General features: G+C 39.6%; 1 protein-coding gene, 1 non-coding gene and 1 pseudogene across 3 annotated transcripts in view; 1 reads left to right on the top strand and 2 right to left on the bottom strand.

Annotated features, from left to right (window-relative positions):
- RNF214 (ring finger protein 214) overlaps positions 1 to 23,678 on the top strand; it is a 51,514-nt gene that overhangs the window by 20,835 nt on the left and 7,001 nt on the right. For both annotated transcript variants that reach the window (XM_055423082.2, XM_055423083.2), the window contains 8 exons: positions 20,140 to 20,236; positions 20,436 to 20,524; positions 21,116 to 21,206; positions 21,408 to 21,506; positions 21,694 to 22,070; positions 22,205 to 22,337; positions 22,550 to 22,654; positions 22,933 to 23,028. In XM_055423082.2, the coding sequence (XP_055279057.2) occupies positions 20,140 to 20,236; positions 20,436 to 20,524; positions 21,116 to 21,206; positions 21,408 to 21,506; positions 21,694 to 22,070; positions 22,205 to 22,337; positions 22,550 to 22,654; positions 22,933 to 23,028 (1,087 nt within the window). The remainder of the gene's footprint in view (positions 1 to 20,139; positions 20,237 to 20,435; positions 20,525 to 21,115; positions 21,207 to 21,407; positions 21,507 to 21,693; positions 22,071 to 22,204; positions 22,338 to 22,549; positions 22,655 to 22,932; positions 23,029 to 23,678) is intronic.
- Positions 5,120 to 5,697, bottom strand: LOC129554368 (large ribosomal subunit protein eL20 pseudogene; annotated as a pseudogene).
- Positions 9,945 to 10,081, bottom strand: LOC129554982 (small nucleolar RNA SNORA8). Its single transcript, XR_008685699.1, has one exon. It is a non-coding gene; the product is annotated as a small nucleolar RNA SNORA8 (small nucleolar RNA).

Here is a 23,678-nt window from a genome sequence, read left to right on the forward strand (position 1 = left end):
TCTTGATAAATTGTCTTCATTGTTGACATTGACATTTTATCATTATAAAATGTCTTTACCTTGGTCATAATCTTAATGTCTATTTTATGTGATATTGACATCGGTATTGCAGTTAGATATGCTTACTCTTTACATAGTATATATTTTTCCATATTTTACCTTCAACCTATCAACATATAATTAGGTTTTTTTTTAGTTTATTCTGACAAGGTACCTTTTAGAGGCTCTTAGTGTATTTGTATTTAATACAGTTAGTGATATGATTAGATTTAGGTCCACTCTTTACTGTGTAAATTAAATATTAATTCATTGATTATTCTGTAGAATTCTATTTTAATTTGGCCTTTTTCACCCTGAATACACATCTATTTAATTCACTGGCAAAATGCATCATAAAAACAAATTACGTGCCTGGTGATTATACCATATTAGAAAGATTTATAATTTTATTGGACAAAGTATTTGGGAAATTTTCATAGTCTTAATTGCTGAAACTTAGAATTATTCTTTAAATTAAACAAATTTATTTTACATATGATTTACTTATAATAAAGTACCCTTATTTTAAGTTACATTTTGATGAGTTTTGACAGATTAATCACACATGTTAATGCTAACACAGTCAAGGTATAGCACATACCATTACCCTAAAATATTCCCTGTATTTCTTCTTAATCACTCTGCTTCTTCCCCTCCATTCCCAGGTGAACACTTTCCTTCTGTGTTACTATATTATACTTATCTTTTCTAGACATTTGTCTCACCCTATTAAGAAAAAAATTATTTATTTGACTGCACTGGGTCCCAGTTGTGGTATTCAGGATCTTTAGTTGTGGCATTCAAACTTATTTGCGGCACGTGGGATCTAGTTCCCTGCCCAGTGTTCGAACCTTGGCCCCCTGCATTGGGAGCACAGAATCTCAGCCACTGGATCACCAGAGAAATCTCGTCACTTACCACATTTTTGAGATTCATCTATGATGTTGTGATGAATGAGAACTATATTAATAGTTCATTACTTTAAAAAAAAAGACTATTTTTTAATTGTAGTTTGAAGTTTACAACAAAAATTGAGGGAGAAATAAAGAGATTTCCCATGTGCCCCCTGCCCTCACACACATGCACAACCTTCCCTTTATCATTGTCACTCACTGGAGTGGCACATTTTTTACCAAAGGTGAACCTGCAGTGACATGTCATAATTGCTCAAAGTCCGTAGTTTACCTTAGGGTTCACTCTTGGTATTATACAGCCTGTGATTTGGATAAATGTATGATGACATATATCCATCATTATTCAGAGTATTTTTCACTGCCCATCCTCTGCTCTACTAGTTCATCCCACACTCCCCACTGATTTTTTTATTGTCTCTGTAGTTTTGCCTTTTCCAGAATGCTGTATAGTTGAATCATACCATATGTAGCCTTTCAGATTGGCTTCTTTCACTTAGTAATATGCATTTGAAAGTATGCCTTTTCATGGTTTGATAGCTCATTTCTCTTTAGCATCAAAGAATATTCTATTGTTTGAATGTACAATAGTTTTTTATTTATTCATCTACTGCAGGATAACTTGGTTGCTTCCAAGTTTTGGCAGTTATGAATAAAGGTGCTATAGATATCCATGTGCAAGTTTTTGTATGGACATAAGTTTTCAGCTCCTTTAGGTAGATACCAAGAAGTACAATGGCTGGATTGTATGGTAAGAATAAGATTAATTTATAAGAATAAAAGATTAGTTTATAAGAAACTGCCAAATTGTCTTCCAAAGTGGCTGTACCACTTTGCTTTCCCAGCAAAAACAAATGAGAGTTCCTGTTGCTCCACATCCTTGCCAGCATTTATTGTTGTCAGTGTTCTAGATGTTGGCCTCTCTACTTGGTATATAGTGGTATCTCATTGGTGTTTTAATTTGCATTTTCCTGATGACAAGTGATGTGGAGCATCTTTTCACATCTTCATTTGCTATCAGTATATCTTTTTTGGTGAGCTGTCTGTCAGTCTTTGGCCCATTTTTTTTAAATCTTTTTTTTTTTTTAAACTGAGAGATTATATTTTGAATTGAATTGTATTCTTATAATTTTGGTTGTGTCGCCTTGCCTGTGGGATCTAAGTTTCCCCAACCAGGGATTAAACCTAGGTCACGACAGTGAAAGCCTGGAGTCCAAACTCTAGACCAGCAAGGAACTCTCCTATTGTTTGTTTTATTGTTGAATTTTAAGAGCTCTTTGTCTTTTTTGGATAACATTCCTTTGTCAGATGTGTCTTTTACAAATATTTTCTCCCAGTCTGTGGCTTGTCTTCTATTATTCTTGATACCGTCTTTTGCAGAAGAGAAGTTTTTAATTTTAATGAAGCCTTATTTATCAGGTATTTCATGGGTCGTGTCTTTGGTGTTACATCAAATTCATTTAGTTTTCTCTGATGTTATCTTCTAGGAGTTTTACAATTTTGTGTTTTACGTTTAGGTCCATGATCCAACTTCTGTTAATCTTTGTGAAAGGTGTAAGGTCTGTGTTTAGATCCATTTTTTTGCATGTTGATGTCCTCTTCTAACGGGCTTCCCAGGTGGCTCCAGTGGTAAAGAACCTGCCTACCAATGCAGGAGACATAAGAGATGCAGGTTCAATCCCTGGGTCAGGAAGGATCCCCTGGAGGAGGGTATGGCAATCCACTCCAGTGTTCTGGCCTGGAGAATCCCATGGACAGAGGAGCCTGGTGAGCTACAGTCCATAGGGTCACAAAGAGTTGGACAGAACTGAAGCCACTTAACATATCCACATCTAACACTATTTGTTGAAGAGACTCTTAGCTCCATTTTATTGTTGTCACTCCTCAGTTAAAGATCATTTCACTGTATTTATGGAGTTCTATTTCTCGGCCCTCTGGTCTGTTCCATTTGTCTCTTATGAATACCACACTGTCTTGATTCTATAGCTTTATAGTAAGTCTGGAAGTCAAGTAGCATCAGTCTCCCAACTTTGTCCTTCTCCTTCAATATTGTGGTCTTTTGCTTCTTCTTATAAACTTTAGAATCAATTTGTTGATATCCATACAATAACTTGCTGGGAATTGATTGGGATTGCACTGACTATAGATCAACTTGGGAAGAACTGACTTCTTTTTTTTTGGCTGTGCTGGGTCTTTGTTACTATGTGTGATCTTTCTATAGTTGTCCCAAGTGAGGGCTACTGTCATCGTTGCAGAAGGTCTCTAGTTGCAGCAGGCTGACTTCTCATTGCAATGGGTTTCTCTTGTTGCAGAGCACAGGCTTTAGGTGCTTGGACTTCAGTAGTTGTGATGCTCAGGCTTAGTTGCCCCACAGTATGTGGCATCCTCCCAACCAAGGATCAAACCTGTGTCCCCTGCATTGCCAACCACTGGACCGCCAGGGAAGTCCCCCAAACTGGCATCTTGACAATGTTGAGTCTTCCTGTCCATGAACATGGAATATCTCTCCATTTATTTAGTTCTTTGATTTTGTTATCAGAGTTTTTGTCATTTTCCTCATACAGATCTTGTACATATTTTGTTAGACTTATGCCTAAATGTATGTAATATAAATGATATTGTGTTTTTAATTTTGAATGTTCATTGTTAACATTTAGAAAAGCAACTGACTTTTGTATATTTAACTTCATGTCCTGGAACTTTGCTTTAACCACCTGTTAGTTCAAGGGTTTTTTTTTGTCTATTCTTTCTAATTTTCTACATAGACGATATGTGCATGTCATGTACAAACAAAGACAGTTTTATGTCTTACTTTCCAATTTGTATACCTTTGGTTTCCTTTCCTTGCTTTATTATATTAGCAAGAACTTCTAGTATGATATTGAAAAGAGATGGTGAGAGGGGACATCTTTAGCTTATACCTGATCTTCCAGTTTCTCACTCTTGAGTATGATGTTAACAGTAGATTGTTTGTAGATAATCTTTGCCAAGTTGAGAGTTCTCCCTATTCCTAGTTTACTGAGTTTTTATCATTAATGGGTGCTGGATTTTGTCAAATGCTTTTTCTGCATATATTGACATGATCATTTGATTCTTCTTTTTTTAGTCTTTTGATACGATGGATAATTTTAGTTGATTTATACCTGGGATAAATCCCACTTGGTCAAAATCCTTTCTATACTTTTTTTGTATTTGATTTACTAGTATTTTGTTGAGGATTTTTGTGTTTCTGTTCAGGAGAGATGTTGGTCTGTAGTTTTTTTTTCTTCTATTATTTTTGTCTGGTATTAGTATTAGGGTAAGATTGCAGAGAATTGGTTTAATTTTTTCCTTAAATATGTAGTAGAATTCACCAATGAACCCATCTAGGCCTGGTATTTTCTGTTTTAGAAGGTTATTAATTATTAAATCAATTTTTAAAATAGATATAGGTGTTCATTTCTTTTTAATACTGAATATAGTCCATTGTGCGAATATCTAGCAATTTGTTTATTCAGTTGAAAATGTTGTTTTAATATTAACTGTCTCCTACAATTTTTTTAAAAAAATTTTAATTGGAAGATAATTGCTTTACAATGTTGTGTTGGTTTCTGCCATAGAACAATGTGAATCAGCCACAGGTATACATATGTCCCCTTCCCCTGAACCTCCCTCCTACCGCCCTCTCCCACCCCACCCTTCTAGGCTGTCACAGAGCACCAGCTTAAGCTCCCTGTGTTACACAGCAACTTTCCGCTAGCTATCAGTTTTATGTATGATAATATATATGTTTAAACGCTACTCTCTCAATTCATCCCACCCTCTTCTATTATTTCTGATGAGAACTCAGTAATGGTTGTTTTGTTTCTTCTGTGTATTGTGTCATTTTTTTCCTATGGTTTCTTTCAATATTTATCTTTGGTTTTCAGCATCTTGACTTTGATTTTCCCAGGTATGACTTTCTTCCTTTTATTCCTGTTTCAGGTTTTCTCAGCTGCTTATTCTATAAAGTTATGTATTTCACCATATTTGTGAAATTTTGACATAATTTTCAAATGTTTTTCCTGCCTCATTCCCTCCTTTGTTTCTGGGACTCCACTTTAACATGTTAGAACTTTTGATATTGTCCTATAGCTTATGGAGGCGCTTTTATTTCCTTCTTGTTCTTTTTTTTTTCTTTTTTATCGGTTTTCCCACTAAGTTTTATTTGGGCAGACCTGGGGACAGAGGGTCTGCACCTAGAAGAAGGTGTTGGGCCTCTTGGTGGTGAAGCATGGCTTGTGCTGGCGTCGGAGGACCCGGTGGGGCAGTGGGAACTTGATCTTGGAGTCGTGGAACTGCTTGACTGCTGGTCGGCGGCACTTGCTGGCTGCGATCTCCTCCACCTTCATGATCTGGATTGAGTGGGCCCGGGCTCAATGCCGGGCACCCATGTCTCGGTAGCACTGGGTGATGTGCCAGCGGTGGTCAGGTCCCGGTACTCCTGGTACATGTTGTGGGTGCCGCTGCGGGAGTCATAGTGTAGCCAAATGCCAAAGTTATTCACTCACAGGGGGAATTTCTTGAACACCTGTCCACAGTAGATGATTTCCCCCGAGGATTTCTTCATCTTCTTCAGCTGAGACACAAAGTACCCAAAGCGGGACTTGGCAACAACGTGATTAGGTGCAAAGATTCTCATGCGGTAGAGGGGTGGCGTGTGGCACTTGGGGGTCGGCAGGCAGCGCCCCACCTCCGTATACTCCCGAAGCGTCCCTGAGGCCTTCATGGCGCTCTACCCACGACAGCCGCCACCCTCGAAAAGGCTTTCTAGTTCTTTTTTACTGTTCATCATACTGGATAATTTCCACTTATGTATCTTCAAGTTTACTTTTTTTTTTTGGCCATGCCACACAGCATGTGGGATCTTAGTCCCTTGACCAGGAATCAGACCTGTGCCCCCTGCATTGGAATTGCTGAGTCTTAACCACTGGAGTGCCTGAGAAATCCTACTTTTTATTATATCATTTCCAGTCTGCTGTTAAGCCCATGCATTGAATTGTATGTTTCCAATATTGTATTTTTCAGTTCTTTCATTTCCATTTAGTTCTTTTTTTTTAATAGTTTCTCTTTCTTTGCAAAACTGTTCTTATGTATTCACTCCTTGTGAGCATATTTTTCTTTATGTTCTTCTGCATAGTTAAAATAAGTGCTTTAAAACTTTGCCAGCTAATTCTAGCATCTTGGTCTCCTTGGAGTCCTTTCCATTGATTGCTCATTTTTCTTGATCAGGAGTCAGAATCAAAGTATTACTCTAAATAAGAAACTAGACACAAAAGGTATGCACTGTATGATTCTGTTTACACGAAGTTCTAGAACAGACAAAACTATAGTGAGAGAAAGCAGATTACTGGTCATCAATAGCTCAGGGTGGAAGGAAGGGATTGGCAACTATATAGTAAATATTTGAGGTTTTGCAGACCACAGTCTCTGTCACAGCTACTCAACTCTGCTGTTGTAGTATGAAAGCAGCCATAGACAATATATAAACAAAATAAGTATGGCTGTGTTCCAATAAAACTTTATTTGCAAAACCAGGTAGCAGCCAGAGTTTGATGCTACAGACCATAATTTGCAGACCCTACTTTTTAGTATGGATTATTTTTCCCTTTTCTTTATATATTGGTAATTGAGGGTTGAATCCTGAATATGTGAATAATATGTTGCAGAAACTCTTGATTCTATTGTATTTGTCTGTAAAATCTTGTGGTTTGTTTATTTTTTTTTTTAATTTATTTCATCAGGCTATTTTCTAGGCTTAAACATCATACATACCTGCTTGGTAGGCAGCAACTGTGGTTTCTGTTCAGTTCATGTATCTATAGATGGGTTCCTTGGAGTCTTCTCTGTGCATGGGTGGTTCAGGGATCATCCAGGGATTACATCAGTTTATATGCAGAATTGGGGCCTCCCTATCCATGGCTTTTATCTTTTGGGGATTTCTCCTTCACTTTCCAGCTGTTATGGTAGCTCCCAGTTTTATTCTTTTTGTTCTTGAACTAGTAAGGCTTCACAATTTCTATCTCAGTTTTAGTTGTCATCACAGAGCTATCTGGGGTTTGTCCTTAGATGAATGATGATTAGCCATAAAAAACAGAAAACAACAGTGATGTTCGCTTCTTCCAGTTGTCAGGTCTTCTGGTTTTTGTTTGTTCTTTAGTATCTTTAGATAGGTGCTTTTTTACATTTTGTGTAGAACTTATGGTTTTTTATCTGCAGAAATCATTGGTCTATTAGGAGCAACTCTGACAGGCTGAATGAATCCTAAGCTGGAATCAAGATTGCTGGGAGAAGTATCAACAATCTCAGATATGCAGATAATACCACTCTAATGGCAGAAAATGAAGAGGAAGTAAAGAGCCTCTTGATGAGGGTGAAAGAGGAGAGTGAAAAAGCTGTCTTAAATCTCAACATTCAAAAAACTAAGATCATGGCATCTGGTCCCATCACTTCATGGCAAATAGATGGGAAAAAAGTAAAAACTGTGACAGATTTTATTTTCTTGGGCTCCAAAATCACTGCGGATGGTAACTGCAGCCAGGAAATTAAAAGACACTTGCTACTTGGAAGAAAAGCTATGAGAAACCTAGATAGCATATTACAAAGCAGACACATCACTGCCGAAAAAGGTCTATGACCAACCTTGATAGTATATTAAAAAGCAGAGACATTACTTTGCCAACAAAGGTCCGTCTAGTCAAGGCTATGGTTTTTCCTGTGGTCATGTATGGATGTGAGAGTTGGACTGTGAAGAAAGCTGATCGCCAAAGAATTGATGCTTTTGAACTGTGGTGTTGGTGAAGACTCTTGAGAGTCCCTTGTACTGCAAGAAGATCCAACCAGTCCATTCTAAAGGAGATCAATCCTGGGTGTTCATTGGAAGGACTGATGCTAAAGCTGAAACTGCAATACTTTGGCCACCTCATGCGACGAGTTGACTCACTGGAAAAGACTCTGATGCTGGGAAAGGTTGGGGGCGGGAGGAGAAGGGGACGATGGAGAATGAGATGGCTGGATGGCATCACCAACTCTGTGGACATGAGTTTGAGTGAACTCCGGGAGTTGGTGATGGACAGGGAGGCATGGCGTGCTGTGATTCATGGGGTCGCAGAGAGTCGGACACGACTGAGCAACTGAACTGAGTCAAAGCTGTGGTTTTTCCGGTAGTCGTGTATGGATGTGGGAGTTGGACTGTAAAGAAAGCTGAGGGCTGAAGAATTGATGCTTTTGAACTGTGGTGTTGGAGAAGACTCTTGAAAGTCCCTTGGACAGCAAGGAGATCACACCAGTCAATCCTAAAGGAAATCAACCCTGAATACTGGGTTGGAAGGACTGATGCTGCAACCGCAGTTCCAATACTTGGGCCACCTGATGTGAAGAGCCAACTCATTGGAGAAGACTGTGATGCTGGGGAAGATTGAGGGCAAGAAGAACAGGGACAACAAAGGATGAGATGGTTGGGTGGCATCACCAGCTCAGTGAACATGAGTCTGAGCAAATTCCAGGAGATGGTAAAGGACGGGGAAGCCTGGTGTGCTGTAGTCCATGAGATCACAAAGAACTGGACACACCTTAACAACTGAACCACACAACAACAACTACCCTTACTGGAAGTGGAAGCTCTACAGATATAATTTTTAGAGGGACAGTTGTGGCTTCATTAAGTTAGATGTGCTAAAGTGAAGATAAATTCATGTCAGGAAGACAGAGTTTTGAAAAGATAAAATGAGGGCCTGATCTCAGTGGAAGAAAAAGAGAAAGGAGGGGTGTTCTGAGGTAGGATTAGTGAGATTTGTTGATTGTTAGAGGGAGAAGAGGATTAGTGACAATGAGGTGGCTGAGATGGCAGAGATGATGAATAAAGGAAGTGGAGCAGATTTAGGACAGTGGCCTGTGGAGGCTGTTAATTTTTGTTTTAAATACAGTTTTAAGGAGGTATAGTTTATGTAAAATTAACCCTTTTTTTCCCCTACAAAGTGTAAAGGGTTTTCTTTATGTGTAACATAGGCAAAGTTATGTAAGTCAGTAAGTTTTTAAGAAATTTCACATATTCTGATTCCATCACTGCCAGTCACCTTAGTTCTCCAGTGTTTGGATCATAATCTTCAAGGTGGTCCTTTCAGAAAGAATTCTGCTCAATCCACAGTTATGTCAAGCAGTCTTGGCACAATTCTTTTAATTGGATTTCTTTGATCTCTAATGAAATATGAACATACTTCAAAAATTCCCCACTGGGGACTTCCCTGGTGGTCTAGTGGTTAAGACTTCACTTTCCATTGCAGCAGCTACAAGTTCAATCCCTGGTTAGTGAGCTAAGATCCCACATACTTCTCAGCCAAAACAAGCAAAAAATATAAACAGAAGCAATATTGTAACAAATTCAATAAAGACTTTAAAAGTGGTCCTCATTTTAAAAAATTATTAAAAACAATTCCCCAACAGTAATCTTTGGAATCCAGTTTTCTCAAGCAATTACATTAGGGCCATGTGTAGGGTCAGAGGAGATGGATCTGCCTGGTTCTGAATTTTAAAGACCCTAGAAAAAGAGAAGTATTAATTCCTATTGAAGATTATGTTGAAGAAGACTCTTGAGAGTCCCTTGAACTGCAAGGAGATCCAACCAGTCCATTCTAAAGGAGATCAGTCCTGGGTGTTCATTGGAAGGACTGATGCTAAAGCTGAAAATCCAATACTTTGACCACGTCATGAGAAAAGTTGACTCATTTGAAAAGACTCTGATGCTAGGAGGGATTGAGGGCAGAAGGAGAAGGGGACGACAGAGGATGAAATGGCTGGATAGCATCACCGACTTGATGGACATGAACTTGAGTGAACTCCGGGAGTTGGTGATGGACAGGGAGGCCTGGCATGCTGTGATTCATGGGGTCTCAAAGAGTCAGACATGACTGAGCGACTGAACTGACCTGAACTGAACTGAAGATTATGTCAAATTTACAGTATGAGAAACTTTGGGGATACTGTGTCAGTAAAAATACTGGCCTAACATGCAAAAGCCAAGAAAAACAATGATGCCAGGTACTAAATTTATATTAGCACTGTTCTTTGAACACCCGGAAAGAATAAACTGCTGAATGCGGATACCGTGTAGTGCAGTAAAATTTACCAGTTTTAAATGATGAGTTTTGAAGAATGTATACTGTCATATAATTACCACCACAATCATGGTATTACACTTCCATCACTCCAGAAAGTTCCTTCATATCTCTTGGGAATCAATTGCCCCCACTACCCTGAGGCACTGGCAGTCACTGGTCTGTTTTCTCTCAGTGTAGTTTGCCTTTTCTAGAACTTCATGTAAATAGAGTCATAGAATATATAGCCTTTTCTGTCCCTTATTGAGGATAAAAGCTTTTGTAATTTATTCATGTTGTTGCATTTATCAGTAGTTTAATTCCTTTTTATTAATGAATAGTATTTACTTGTATACTAAGGTTATATACTAAGTTTATTTATTTATTTGGACATTCAGGTTATATCCATTTTTTGTCTGTTATAAATAAAACTGGTGGCCTAGTGATTAAGACTCCATGCTTCCACAAGTTTGATCTCTGGTTGGGGAACTAAGATCCTGCATGCCATATAGTGTGGCCAAAAAAAAGTTGAAAAAAAAGCTGCTCTGAATATTCAAGTCAAGTCTTTATGTGAACATGTTTTCTCTTGAGTAAATAGGAGTGGGATTGTTGGACTGTGTGTTGGCTTGACTTTATAAGAAGTCAGATGGTTTTCCAAAGTTGCTTTACTGTTTTGCATGCCCACCAGCAATGCATAAGTGTTTTGGTTACTCCATATCCTCACCAGTACTTGGTGTTATGTCTTTTTAGTTTTAGCCATTCTGATAAGTGTTTAATGGTATCTTGCTGTGGTTTTATTTTGCATTTTCCTAGATAGCGTATTAAAAAGCAGAGACATTACTTTGCCAACCAAGGTCCGTCTAGTCAAGGCTATGGTTTTTCCCATGGTCATGTATGGATGTGAGAGTTGGACTGTGAAGAAGGCTGATCGCCGAAGAATTGATGCTTTTGAACTGTGGTGCTGGAGAAGACTCTTGAGAGTCCCTTGGACTGCCAGGAGATCCAACCAGTCCATTCTAAAGGAGCTCAATCTGGGAATTGGTGATGAACAGGGAGGCCTGGCGTGCTGTGATTCATGGGGTCGCAAAGAGTCGGACACGACTGAGCAACTGAACTGAACTGAACTGAACTGAATGACTATTGATGTGAACATCTTTTCATGTCCGTATCTGCCATTTGTTCTTTTTTTGGAGAAGTGTTTTAATATTTCACCCATTTAAAAGCATGTTTTCTAAAAAAAACCCAAAAGACATGTTTTCTTATTGAGAATTCTTAGTACAAGTCCTTTTATCTGTGTTTTGCAAATATTTTCTCCCAGTATATAACTTGCCTTTGCATTTTGTAACAGTATCTTTTGAAATGCAAAAGTTTAATTATAAAAAGTAATTATTTTTATAAATTTTCCTTCATTTGCAGTTACCAAATATTGTCGACATACCTTGTGTTGTTTAATACGTCCTCCTAGCTTATCTTACACTCAGTAGTTTGTACCTGTCCTTCCCCACCCTTGTATTGCCACCCCCAACTGGTAACCACAAGTTTGTTCCCTGTATCTGTGAGTCTTCTCACTTTGTTATAGTCATTAGTTTGTTGTATTTTTTAGATTCCACATATTGTACAGTATGTGTCTGTCTCTATCTGGCTTATTTCACTTAGCATAGTGCCCTCCAGGTCCATACATGTTGCTTCAAATGGCAAAGTTCCTTTCTTTATGGGTGAATGTATTCATTGTATATATATATATGCCACATCTCTATCCATTCATCTGTCAGTGGACACTTAGGTTGCTTCCATATCTTGGCAGTTGTAAATATTGCTGCCTTGAACATTGAGTTGCACGTATCTTTTTGAATTTGTGGGGTTTTCTGGTTTGATTTTTTTGTTTTTGGTTATATACACAGAAGTGGAATTGTTGGACCATATGATAGTTGTGTTTTTAATTTTTTGAGAAATTTCTGTACTGTTTTCCACAGAGGCCACACTAATTCACATTCCCACCAACAGTGTAAGAGACACACATCCCATCATCTGTGTTCTTTTCGATGATAGCCATTCTCACAGGTGTAAAGTCATGTCTCATTGTGGTTCTGATTTGCATTTCTCTTATGATTAACAATGTTGAACATCTTTGCATGTGCCTGTTGGCCATATGCATTTTCTTTTAGGAAAATTGTCTATTCTTTTGACCATCTTTTAATCAGTTTGTTTTGGTGTTGAGTTGTATGAGCTGTTTATGTGTGTTGGATGTATTAATCTTTATCAATTATATCATTTGCAGATATTTTCTCCATTCAGTAGATTATCTTTTCATTTAATTGGTGCTTTCCTTTGCTGTGCAGAAGCTTTTAAATTTAATTAGGTCCCATTTGTTTATTTCTACTTTTATTTCCTTTACTTAGTAGATGGATCCAGAGAAATATTGCTACAATTCATGTCATACAGTGTTCTGCCTATGTTTTCCTCCAGGAGTTTTACAGTATCCAGTCTTACATTTAGGTCTCTAATCCATTTTGAGTTGATTTTTGTGTATTTGGTGTTAGAGAAAGTTCTTATTTCATTCTTTTACATGTAGCTCTCCAGTTTTCCCAGCACCACTTATTGAAGAGACTGTCTTCTTCATTGTATGTTCTTGCCTTCTTTTATGATTAGTTGGCCATAGGTGCCTGAGTTTATTTCTGGGCTCTGTATCCTATTCCATTGATCTGTGTGTCTGTTTTCGTGCCAGTGCCTTAATATTTTAATTACTGTAACTTTGCAGTATAATCTGAGGTCAGGTAGTGTGATTCCTCCAGCTCTAACCTTCTTTCTCAAGATTGTTTTGGCTATTTGATGTCTTTTGGATATCATGGTCATTTTTACAATACTGATTCTTCCAGTCCAAGAACACGGTATATCTTTCCATCTGTGTTGTCTTCAGTTTCTTTCATCAGTGTCTTACGTTTTCAGAATACAGGGCTTTTCCCTCCACAGGTAGGCCTATTCCTAGGTATTTTAGCTTTTTGATTTAATGGTAATAAATAGTATTGTTTCCTTAATTTCTCTTTCTGATAGTTCCTTGTTAGTGTATAGAAACTCAACAGATTTCTATATATTAATTTTGTATCCTACAACTTTACCAAATTCATTGATGAGCTCTAGTAGTTTTTTGGTGGTGTCCTTAGGATTTTCTGTGTATGAGTGAGTGAGTGAAGTTGCTCAGTTGTATCTGACTCTTTGCGACCCCATGGACTGTCACCTCCCAGGCTCCTCTGTCCATGGGATTTTCCAGGCAAGGATACTGGAGTGGGTTGCCATTTCCTTCTCCAGGGGTCTTCCCAACCCAGGGATCGAGCCTGGATCCTCTGCATTGCAGGCAGATGCTTTACTATCTGAGCCACCAGGGAAGCCTTTTCTGTGTATAATGTCATATTATCAGCCAACAGTGACAGTTTTAGCTTTCCTTTCCAATTTGGATTCCTTTTATTTCCAAAAGTTTAAATTTTGATGAAATCCAGGTTACCATTTTTTTTTTTCTTTTGTGGTTCCTATGTTTTGTGTTCCAAGAAATCTATGCCTAACCCAAACAGCAAAGAAGAATGACATTGTTTATATTTTTGTAAGCCTCTTTAATCCTATCTACTTCTCTATTGCAATATGTTGTTTTGGTTAAAGTATAGGAAGAAAGTCTGGTGATAAACAGGTGTGCAGTTGGAAAAGCAAGGGGTATTATAATAGTCGTTTTAATGTTTATTTTTATTTATTTGTTTATCTGCACTAGATAGCATGTGGGATCTTCATTGCAGCATGTGGTAGTTTTCTTTTTAGTTGATGCATGCAGGATCTTTTTTTTTTTTTCCAGTTGTGGTATGTTGGATCTAGTTCCCTGACCAGAATCAAACCTGGACCAGAGTGCAGAGTCTTAACCAGTGGACCATCAGCAAAGTTCCAATAGCCTTTTTAGATAATTGTGGCTATTCTTCTTTGATAGAGCTCCACAACTTGACAGCTGATACTTTCTTACAGTTTCGTTGCATTGTGGAATCTGAAAGCACATCAGTGATTACATTAAAATTCACTGTCTTTACTTGCACTTTGAATGGATCTTTAACTATTTTGACTTAGGGAGGAAAACCTTTTCCTTCTACCCTAGTAGGTTCAGTTTCTGAAGACTGTGAATTAAACTGACAAAAGATAGAGTAACAGGAGGAAATAACCCAGTTTATACATGCAGCATGCATACAGTGGAAGAACTCAGTGATGACTAGCTCAAAGGAATGGTTAGAATCTGGGGCTTATGGGAAAACAAAAGACTTCTTAAAAGTGGGGAGAAAGGACAGTTTTTGGATTTTGGAAAAGATAAATTGAGTTTTCAGGAGAACAAGCGGTAGTTCTAAATTTGTGATAATATATATAGGTATGAATGGTTTTTCCATCTCCTTCAGGGCCATGAAATTCCACCAGAGAAGGGATTTGGGTAGATTTTATTTGCATTCTTTCTTCTGGGAGTAGATCTGCCTTGAAGAGGAATTTATGACAGCCTTATTTCCCAGAAGTTGCTGCTGTTAGCTAGAGAAAGCTCTGAGGAGGCTTTTTTCTGCATCTGTTGAACCTTAAATGGCTTCAGCTGAAAATAATCTTTATACCACCTCTGGGGTTCCAGGTGGGTACTATAGTTGAATTGGTGAAAAATACATTGATAGTTTGGAAACTGCTGGTTCAAAGTTACGCAGCTCTTCCAAGTATTAATACATTTTATTATACAATATTAATACATTTTATTATACAGTATTAATGCATTTTATTATACGATATACAATATTAATATATTTTTATACAATTTTATTATACAACATTTAATACATTTTATTTTACAATATTAATACATTAAATAATATATACAATACTCTTCTAAGTATTAACACATTTTAATATACAGTATATCACATTTGTTTATGTCACTTTTGGTCTCATCAGAATAAGTAATAGAAGCCTTCAAGCTCCCAGTGGCCCATGTAGACTTTCCAAAAATTTTAAATTTTGCCTGAAAGCTCAAATATTATTGTTGGCAACAAACAGTGTCAGTTGTTTCCTTTGAAATAACAAGAGTTTTTCATTTTTCAAGAGCATGATCAGTTGTTCTTTGAAGTAAAAATGATTTTACATGAAAAATGAGGCTGTTTCAACTCAAACAGGCTCACACGTGCTTTTTCTCAAGAAAACTGTAGTATTTTGGCATGTTGCATTTCATAAACAATATTAGAAATATATGTGTTTAAGGGTTGAGATTTAATAAAATTTTTACTTGTGATGGCTTTGTCAAGGCTCCCTGAAGTAAAACTGCCCCTCCCCCAACTGCTTGTGTGGCAGCAAAGAATACAGTGACTAGTAGTGTAATTTGATGCCACTGACTTCATTTGTATTTGGTGCCAATGTTTGTATCCACTATAATTTTCATACTAGTAAGTGCAGAGTTAAGTGTCTGCACAGTTGTTCTAAGATAAACCATGAGATTCAAAGCAGTTATGTTCATCTTGGATCATGTCAGCATCACTGGTGCTTGTTACTAAGAACTCACACACGGCCTTGCTGTCAGTGATTAACTGCTGCCGGTGCTGCTGCTGCTGCTGCTAAGTCGCTTCAGTCGTGTCCGACTCTGTGCGACCCCATAGACGGAAGCCCACCAGGCTCCCCCGTCCCTGGGATTCTCCAGGCAAGAACACTGGAGTGGGTTGCCATTTCCTCCGCCAATGTGTGAAAGCGAAAAGTGAAAGTGAAGTCACTCAGTCATGTCTGACTCGTAGCGACCCCATGGACTGCAGCCCACCAGGCTCCTCCATCCATGGGATTTTCTAGGCAAGAGTACTGGAGTGGCTTCCCATTGCCTTCTCTGGGTGCCAGTGCTAGATGAATGTAAACAAAATGGCAATCTTGTCTATGGATTCGTCTGTTTTTTTTTTTTTTTTTATGGATTTGTCTGTTTGTAAAGTAAAATTCTAGTTCTGCAGATGAGATAGTAACCAAGTCTTCAGATTTGCAGCAGAATCTTTAATTTGGTAAATTAAAACTATGTCATTAAAAGAGGGGCACTGCCATGATTTATTTTACTGACTTCATTCAGCAGGCATGTAGCAATGTCAGCTATACCAAGTTGTGCTTCTCCAGTTAAGGAAGTTCAGTCACTTACCTTAAGATAGTTCAATGACTTTTTCATTTCTAGAGTGGAAGGTGTTAACAGTCTTTTAAGAATTGTAAAGATTCATCACATCTGCGTTTAAAATGTTCAACTACTTTAAATTCCGAATGATTGATCTCAAAATGTCACTGTAACTTAACTGGCATATTATAATTAGAAAATGTTCTGTTGCTTAAGATACAGTTAGCTAAATTATTAACATCTATAAAGTCAAGAGAAAGAAAAATGGCTTCTGTCATACTGTGGTTTCTTATATATAATTTTGCCCAGTTTTTTTTGGAGTAGATTCTTCCTTTCCATAAGTCAGACTCTAGGCCAGTTATTTATATTTTAGCAATCTTTAAATATATGTATTGTAGCTGTGGGTTGAGAAAGTAAGTCTTCTAATCTCCCTGTTTTGAGTCCATGATTTTTTTTTTTTCTTTTTTAATTTTTTGGCTGTACCAGGCAGCTTGCAGAATCTTAGTTCCCCAACTAGGGATTGAAGCCATGCCCTCAGCAGTCAAAGTGCAGAGTCCTAATAACTGGATTGCCAGGGAATTCCAGAGTCAATGATTCATTCTTACATATAAATGAAAAATTACAAATAAATTTTCTTTTATTTTAGAAAAAATAAATTCTAAAATAATACACATTAGATATAATTTAAAAATTTCTGCCACCTTTATGACAGAAGAGCTTCCCTTCTGATAGTTCGGTTGGTAAAGAATCCGCCTGCAATGCAGGAGACCCTGGTTCAATTCCTGGGTCAAGATATCCACTAGAGAAGGGATAGGCTACCCACTGCAGAATTCTTGGGCTTCCCTTGTGGCTAAGCTGGTAAAGAATGATCCTGCAATGTGGGAGACCTGGGTTCGATCCCTGGGTTAGGAAGATCCCCTGGAAAAGGTAAAGGCCATCCACTCCAGTATTCTGGCCTGGAGAATTCCATGGACTATACAGTCCATGGGGTTGCAAAGAGTGAGACACGACTGAGCTACTTTCACTCACTTATGGCAGAAAGCAAAGAGGAACTAAACAGCCTCTTGATGAAAGTGAAAGAGGAGAGTGAAAAAGCTGGCCTAAAACTCAACCATCAAAAAGCTAAGATCATGGCGTCCGGTCCCATCACTTCCTGGCAAATACATGGAGAAACGATGGAAACAGTGACAGAATTTATTTTGGGGTCTCCAAAATCACTGCAGATGGTGACTTCAGCCATGAAATTAAAAGACGCTTGCTTCTTGGAAGAAAAGCTATGACAAACCTAGACAGCGGATCAAAAAGCAGAAACATAACTTTGCCAGTAAAGGTTCGTACAGTCAAAGCTATGGTTTTTCCAGTAGTCATGTATGAATATGAGAGTTGGACCGTAAAGAAAGCTGAGCGCTGAAGAATTGATGCTTTTGAACTGTGATGTTGGAGAAGACTCTTGAGAGTCCTGTGGACTGCAAGGAGATCCAACCAGTCCATCCTAAAGGAAATCAGTCCTGAATATTCATTCGGAGGACTGATGCTGAAGCTGAAACTCCAATACTTTGGCCATTTGATGCAAAGAACTGGCTCATTAGAAAAGACCCTGATGCTGGGAAAGATTGAAGGCAGAAGGTGAAGGGGATGACAGAGGATGAGATGGTTGGATGGCATCACCGACTCATTGGATATGAGTTTGAGCAGGCTCCTGGAGCTGGTGATGGAGAGGGAAGCCTGGCATGCTGTAGTCCTTGGGGTTGAAAAGAGTCGGGCACAACTGAGCAGCTGAACTGAACTGAAAAATTAAGAGTTTCCCCCAAATTTAAAAATTATTATTGCGAAGCAAAATAACAAAAAGTACTTGTTTTTACCTGATGTGTGGAGAACTTTGAAATTTTACAATAATGATTTATTGGATAATAATGAGATTACAGCAAGTATAACTGAAAATAATTATAAGAGCCGAAACAGAAGTACTAAGGAGGAAAAAGACTTGAATTATACCCTTATCCTATGTGAGAGTTGGACTGTGAAGAAAGCTGATCGCCGAAGAATTGATGCTTTTGAACTGTGGTGCTGGAGAAGATGCTTGAGAGCCCCTTGAACTGCAAGGAGATCCAACCTGTCCATTCTAAAGGAGATCAATCCTGGGTGTTCATTGGAAGGACTGATGCTAAAGCTGAAACTCCAATACTTTGGCCACCTCATGTGACGAGTTGACTCACTGGATAAGAGTCTGATGCTAGGAGGAATTGGGGGCGGGAGGAGACGGGGACGACAGAGAATGAGATGGCTGGATGGCATCACCGACTTGATGGACATGAGTTTGAGTGAACTCCGGGAGTTGGTGATGGACAGGGAGGCCTGGCGTGCTGTGTTTCACGGGGTTGAAAGAGTCGGACACAACTGAGCGACTGAACTGGACTGAACTACCTTAGAAAATGCTGGAAAACATTAGACTACAGAAACATATACTCAGTGGAGTGAGTATACTCAGAGAAGCCACTAGAGTGATGATACCATTATATGCTGTGTAGCATCAGGAGAACTCCACTGTGGACTCATGAAAGAATGAGGGTGAAAAAGGCAAACAAACTTAGTGTCATCATGAAATTCATTTTGCTTCATAGGCCAGGCCCTCAAAGGGTTTTGAGGACTGTGGACTGCGCTTTTCAAACTGCTGTTCCAGGTTATTTCTTCCTTACCTGGGGCTCATACCGCTATCTCGATGCCAGTGACACTCTTATCTGTATCCAGCCTGGACTACTTATATACTCCTTGCCTACCTGGACTCTTTCCTCAGCTTGGTGCTCTCATTCTCTTTGGCCTTTGCACAACTGATTTTTTTTTTTTTCCTAGCATGGGTTGCAGTTAGTACCCCTTAGTGAAGTGAACTCAGATGCATATCTTACAGGCTAGTGAATGTATGATAAGGCTGACCATTTTTATGACTGTTTAAGAATTCCTTAACCATTTTTGTTGTGGTTGCTAGTAGTTCTTTTTGTCTTACTGGATCCTAATGAGATAATGTTGCCACATACCCCAAAGAAGAGATTTTGTGTGTGAATTTGTGGGATGCCCCCCATTGACATAGTAAGAGACTTTTTCTAATATAAGTGTTACCATAGTTGACAAATGACTTAGTGAAATTTAGAGGTGTTGGATGAACACTTATAATCTTTCAGAATAATGTCATTCACAGAAGGCAGCTGACATGTTTTCCTACAATTATCCCATTGTCAAAGAGTATCTAGTAGGCTAAATGGATCCTTGATTGACCCCACAACATATTCCACATATTCTTATGGTAAGAGGATTCTGACTCTTCATATATTTTTTCACTTGAGGAATATTAGCTATATTAGAATACATCTAACTGTAAACCTTTGTCTAACTATTAGAGACTTCTTCCTCTGGCAGGAAGTTTATTTGGGGAGGACAACACATATAGATTAAGGAAGAATATGCCCTCCTCAGTTCAGTTCAGTTCAGTCGCTCAGTCGTGTCCGACTCTTTGCGACCCCATGAATCACAGCACGCCAGGCCTCCCTGTCCATCACCAACTCCCAGAGTTCACTCAAACTCATTCATGTCCATCGAGTCGGTGATGCCATCCAGCCATCTCATTCTCTGTCGTCCCCTTCTCCTCCCGCCCCCAATCTAGTTGTATCTATTACACGAGTTGACTTTATCAGTCTAAGTGTTAACTATGTCAGTCAGTCATTCAGTTCAGTTGCTCAGTTGTGTCCGACTCTTTGCGACCCCATGAATCACAGCACTCCAGGCCTCCCTGTCCATCACCAACTCCCAGAGTTCACTCAAACTCATGTCCATCGAGTCGGTGATGCCATCCAGCCATCTCTACAAATAATGTTTAAAGCGGTCTTAAATTGTGTGAACACCCTACATTTGAAAGCAGAAATGCTCACATCTCCATTTGTCTCTTATCTCACAGAGAAGTGTGGGAAATGGAATTGGATAGACTCAAGAATCAAGATGGTGAAATAAACCGGAACATTATGGAGGAGACAGAACGGGCCTGGAAGGCGGAGGTGAGAAGAGCCACTGGGTTGAAGGTCTGGATTTTGGGCTTCCAGGTGGTACGTACTTTTAGTATGGTGTTATACACCAAGCCATATAAGCATCCTACCACAGAGCCATTAAACACTGTTTTAACTATCTAGGGGTAGTTTTGTGTGTGTAAAATTAATAAAGCATGTATGTGTGTGTGTGTGTGTGTGATTTCCTTAGATCTTATCGTTAGAGAGTCGGAAAGAGTTGCTGGTATTGAAACTAGAAGAAGCAGAAAAAGAGGCAGAGCTGCACCTTACTTACCTCAAGTAAGTACCTTCTGTTTCTAGGGTTTTAATGGCCCTGCAGTTTTGTGTTTTGGGGGGAATTTCCTTTTAGGGCTTTGAAACCCTAGGCCAACTAGTCTGGCACATATTCTGTCTTCACGGCAAATCATCTTTGTGTGACAGTATTTTGTTCAGTGATTTCTCGTTCCATATTCTAAACTTCCACATTCTCTGGCTCTTCTCTTTCTACAGTTTTATAGTTTTGTCCTTTTTCTTGTATTATTTTGAATTGGATGAAAAGTATCTCTTACTCTGTCAAGCATAACAGATGTCTTTGGAGATATGTTTCTTATACAGTCATTTGTCCTCTTTCTGCCATGAAGTCTGGAGACCCCTGTGGCATTTTCAGCCAGATGAGAGCCCTCTCTCTGTGGTGGGTCCTCTTTCTCCAGTACTTGGCTTCCATGACGCTGGAGTTAAAGTGAGGCGAACAACTTAGGACCATGGCCTTCTCCTGTATCTGCTCCAACCTCTTCTCTGCAGGCCCTTTTCTCTAGCTATTCTTCTGCTGTCTGAGAGAGTCAGGAGTGGGACTCTCTTTAATTCTGTAAATCACTGTTGGTTTCTTGAAAGGTCAACTCCCCCAACACTAGAGACAGTTCGTTCCAAACAGGAGTGGGAGACAAGACTGAATGGAGTTCGGATAATGAAAAAGAATGTTCGGGTAAGTGTAGTGATGGGTGATCATTGAGCGGGAGTTCATCTGTGCTTGCACACTCCTTGCCATAGGGCAGGACCACTTGCATTGCCTTAGGGCCTGTTCTACACTCCTCTTGTCTTCCTGATATAGGACGCTGGTCTCTTTATAGAGAGCCTCACTCTGCTCAGCAGTAAAGGATAACGCTTGCTCGTCTCTCTTTCCTAGGACCAATTTAATAATCACATCCAGCTTGTGAGGAGTGGAGCCAAGCTGAGCAGCCTTCCTCAGATCCCTACCCCCACCCTGCCTCCACCCCCATCAGAGGTAAGCATGCTGGCTCTGGTGAGTCCACTTTTTCATGTTGGTGGCGGAGCCTAGAATCTTTGACTTGTTTTTATGAAGGTATTGGGTGTCCTTATTTGGTACAGGAAAGAGTTGCTTACTGATTTCAGTTTCCTAAACTTCTGTTTTCTTTCTCTCCCTCTTATCTTCCACCTCTTCCCTTCTGCAGACAGACTTCATGCTTCAGGTGTTTCAGCCCAGTCCCTCTCTGGCTCCTCGGATGCCCTTCTCCATTGGGCAGGTCACAATGCCCATGGTTATGCCCAGTGCAGATCCTCGGTCCTTGTCTTTCCCAATCCTGAACCCAGCCCTTTCCCAGCCCAGCCAGCCCTCCCCACCCCTTCCTGGCTCCCATGGGAGAAATAGCCCCAGCTTGGGTTCCCTCGTCGGCCCCCATGGTCCACACATGCCCCCTGCCGCCTCCATCCCGCCTCCCCCAGGCTTGGGTGGTGTTAAGGCTTCTACTGAAACTCCCCGGCCCCAACCAGTAGACAAACTGGAGAAGATTCTGGAGAAGTTGCTGACTCGGTTCCCACAATGCAATAAGTAAGTATCTTTAAGGATTAATTTAAAAAGTGTTTTCCAGAGAAATATTTATGGGTTAAAATAGGAGAGGTTTCATAGATATTCCTCATGAAGGTAGCACAAAATTTCTCCCCCTCAACATCTCTCTTTCTTAGGGCCCAGATGACCAACATTCTTCAGCAAATCAAGACAGCACGTACGACCATGGCAGGTCTGACCATGGAGGAGCTGGTCCAGCTGGTAGCTGCACGACTGGCAGAGCATGAGCGGGTGGCGGCAAGTACTCAGGTAAGAAAAGCTATTTGGGGGGATCTCAGACCTGTTGAGATGTTGAGGCAAGAGGCAGATTTCAGAAAAATTTGAGGTGAGAAGCAGCATTGAGCCAGGGGTATCTGGCCTGCTTTCTTCCTTTGCCGGGCTGAGAAATGAATGATTTCCTTTTGTTAATGCCCTGTTACTCAGACGTTCCTCCCTCACTCTAACAACGTTTCTGCCCACAGCCACTTGGTCGGATCCGGGCCCTGTACCCTGCTCCACTGGCCCAAATCAGTACCCCAATGTTCTTGCCTTCTGCCCAAGTTTCATATCCTGGGAGGTCTTCACATGTAAGACTGTTTTCTTTGAAAACTGGGATGTTGGAGAAGCTGGGGGTGGTGAGGAGGGGGTGGATTTATAGGTGGAGTGCAGGAAGAAACCATTATCTCCTCAGCTGGGTTGTTGGTAGCCCCGGCTGGGAAAATGCAAGTACTCTGTATTTGAACTTTTCTTTCTGTGGTGTAAGATCTTTTTGCTACGTGGAAATTGTAGATGGAATCATGGGCATAAAAGGCAAGGAGACCCAGAGGTTTCTCCCTCTATTGACGGTCCCTCCTCTGCTGTGCAGGCTCCAGCCACCTGTAAACTGTGTCTAATGTGCCAGAAACTCGTCCAGCCCAGCGAGCTGCATCCGATGGCATGTACCCACGTGCTACACAAGGAGGTGGGTGTTGCAGCCCTTCCTCTTTTTCCACTCTTCCTTTTTGACAGCTGTGATCATCTGAATTTTCTTGAATTTTTTACGGTGTTGAGGCCATAATTAATATCTAAACATAAGGCTTTCAGTAAATTGTGGCTTAAAACATGAGCAGAATTCAGAATACTGGCAGCTAGGCTCTCCCAGCTTCCTTCTGCCCCATTCCCTGTAGGGGACTGGGCTGGATAAACAGTTCATACTAGAACCCTGAGAGACACTGTCTGTCTTTGAAAATTGACAAAAAGAGGTATGTATCTAGTCATTGTTTCAGATGTACTATTGCCAAGAGATTTTGCTTAGGTGACAGGAATGGGATAGGGAACTTGAATATGAAATAAGTAACTCCATTAATAAAATAGTTTGAAGACTTACCTGTTACAGACTATCTTCACAAACTGATATTCCTATCTCTTATTATGTTACCAGACAGAGTTAAGTCTAACACCTGGGATGATTTCCTTTTTACTATTTTGTTTTCTTCATTTTGTTTTTCTAAGAGGTAGAAACTGAATTTACATCTAAATTCTTAGGAAGGGTAAACCCTGAATAAGATTTGCGGGCAATGCATATTAGGATATGGAAGCACATCTCAGCCTAAATGGATTGTAAGAAGAAAC

The sequence above is a fragment of the Moschus berezovskii genome, chromosome 14 (assembly GCF_049115385.1).
Source record: "Moschus berezovskii isolate FMDL1 chromosome 14, NW_MosBer_1.0, whole genome shotgun sequence".
In the NCBI taxonomy this organism is placed as follows: Eukaryota; Metazoa; Chordata; class Mammalia; order Artiodactyla; family Moschidae; genus Moschus; species Moschus berezovskii.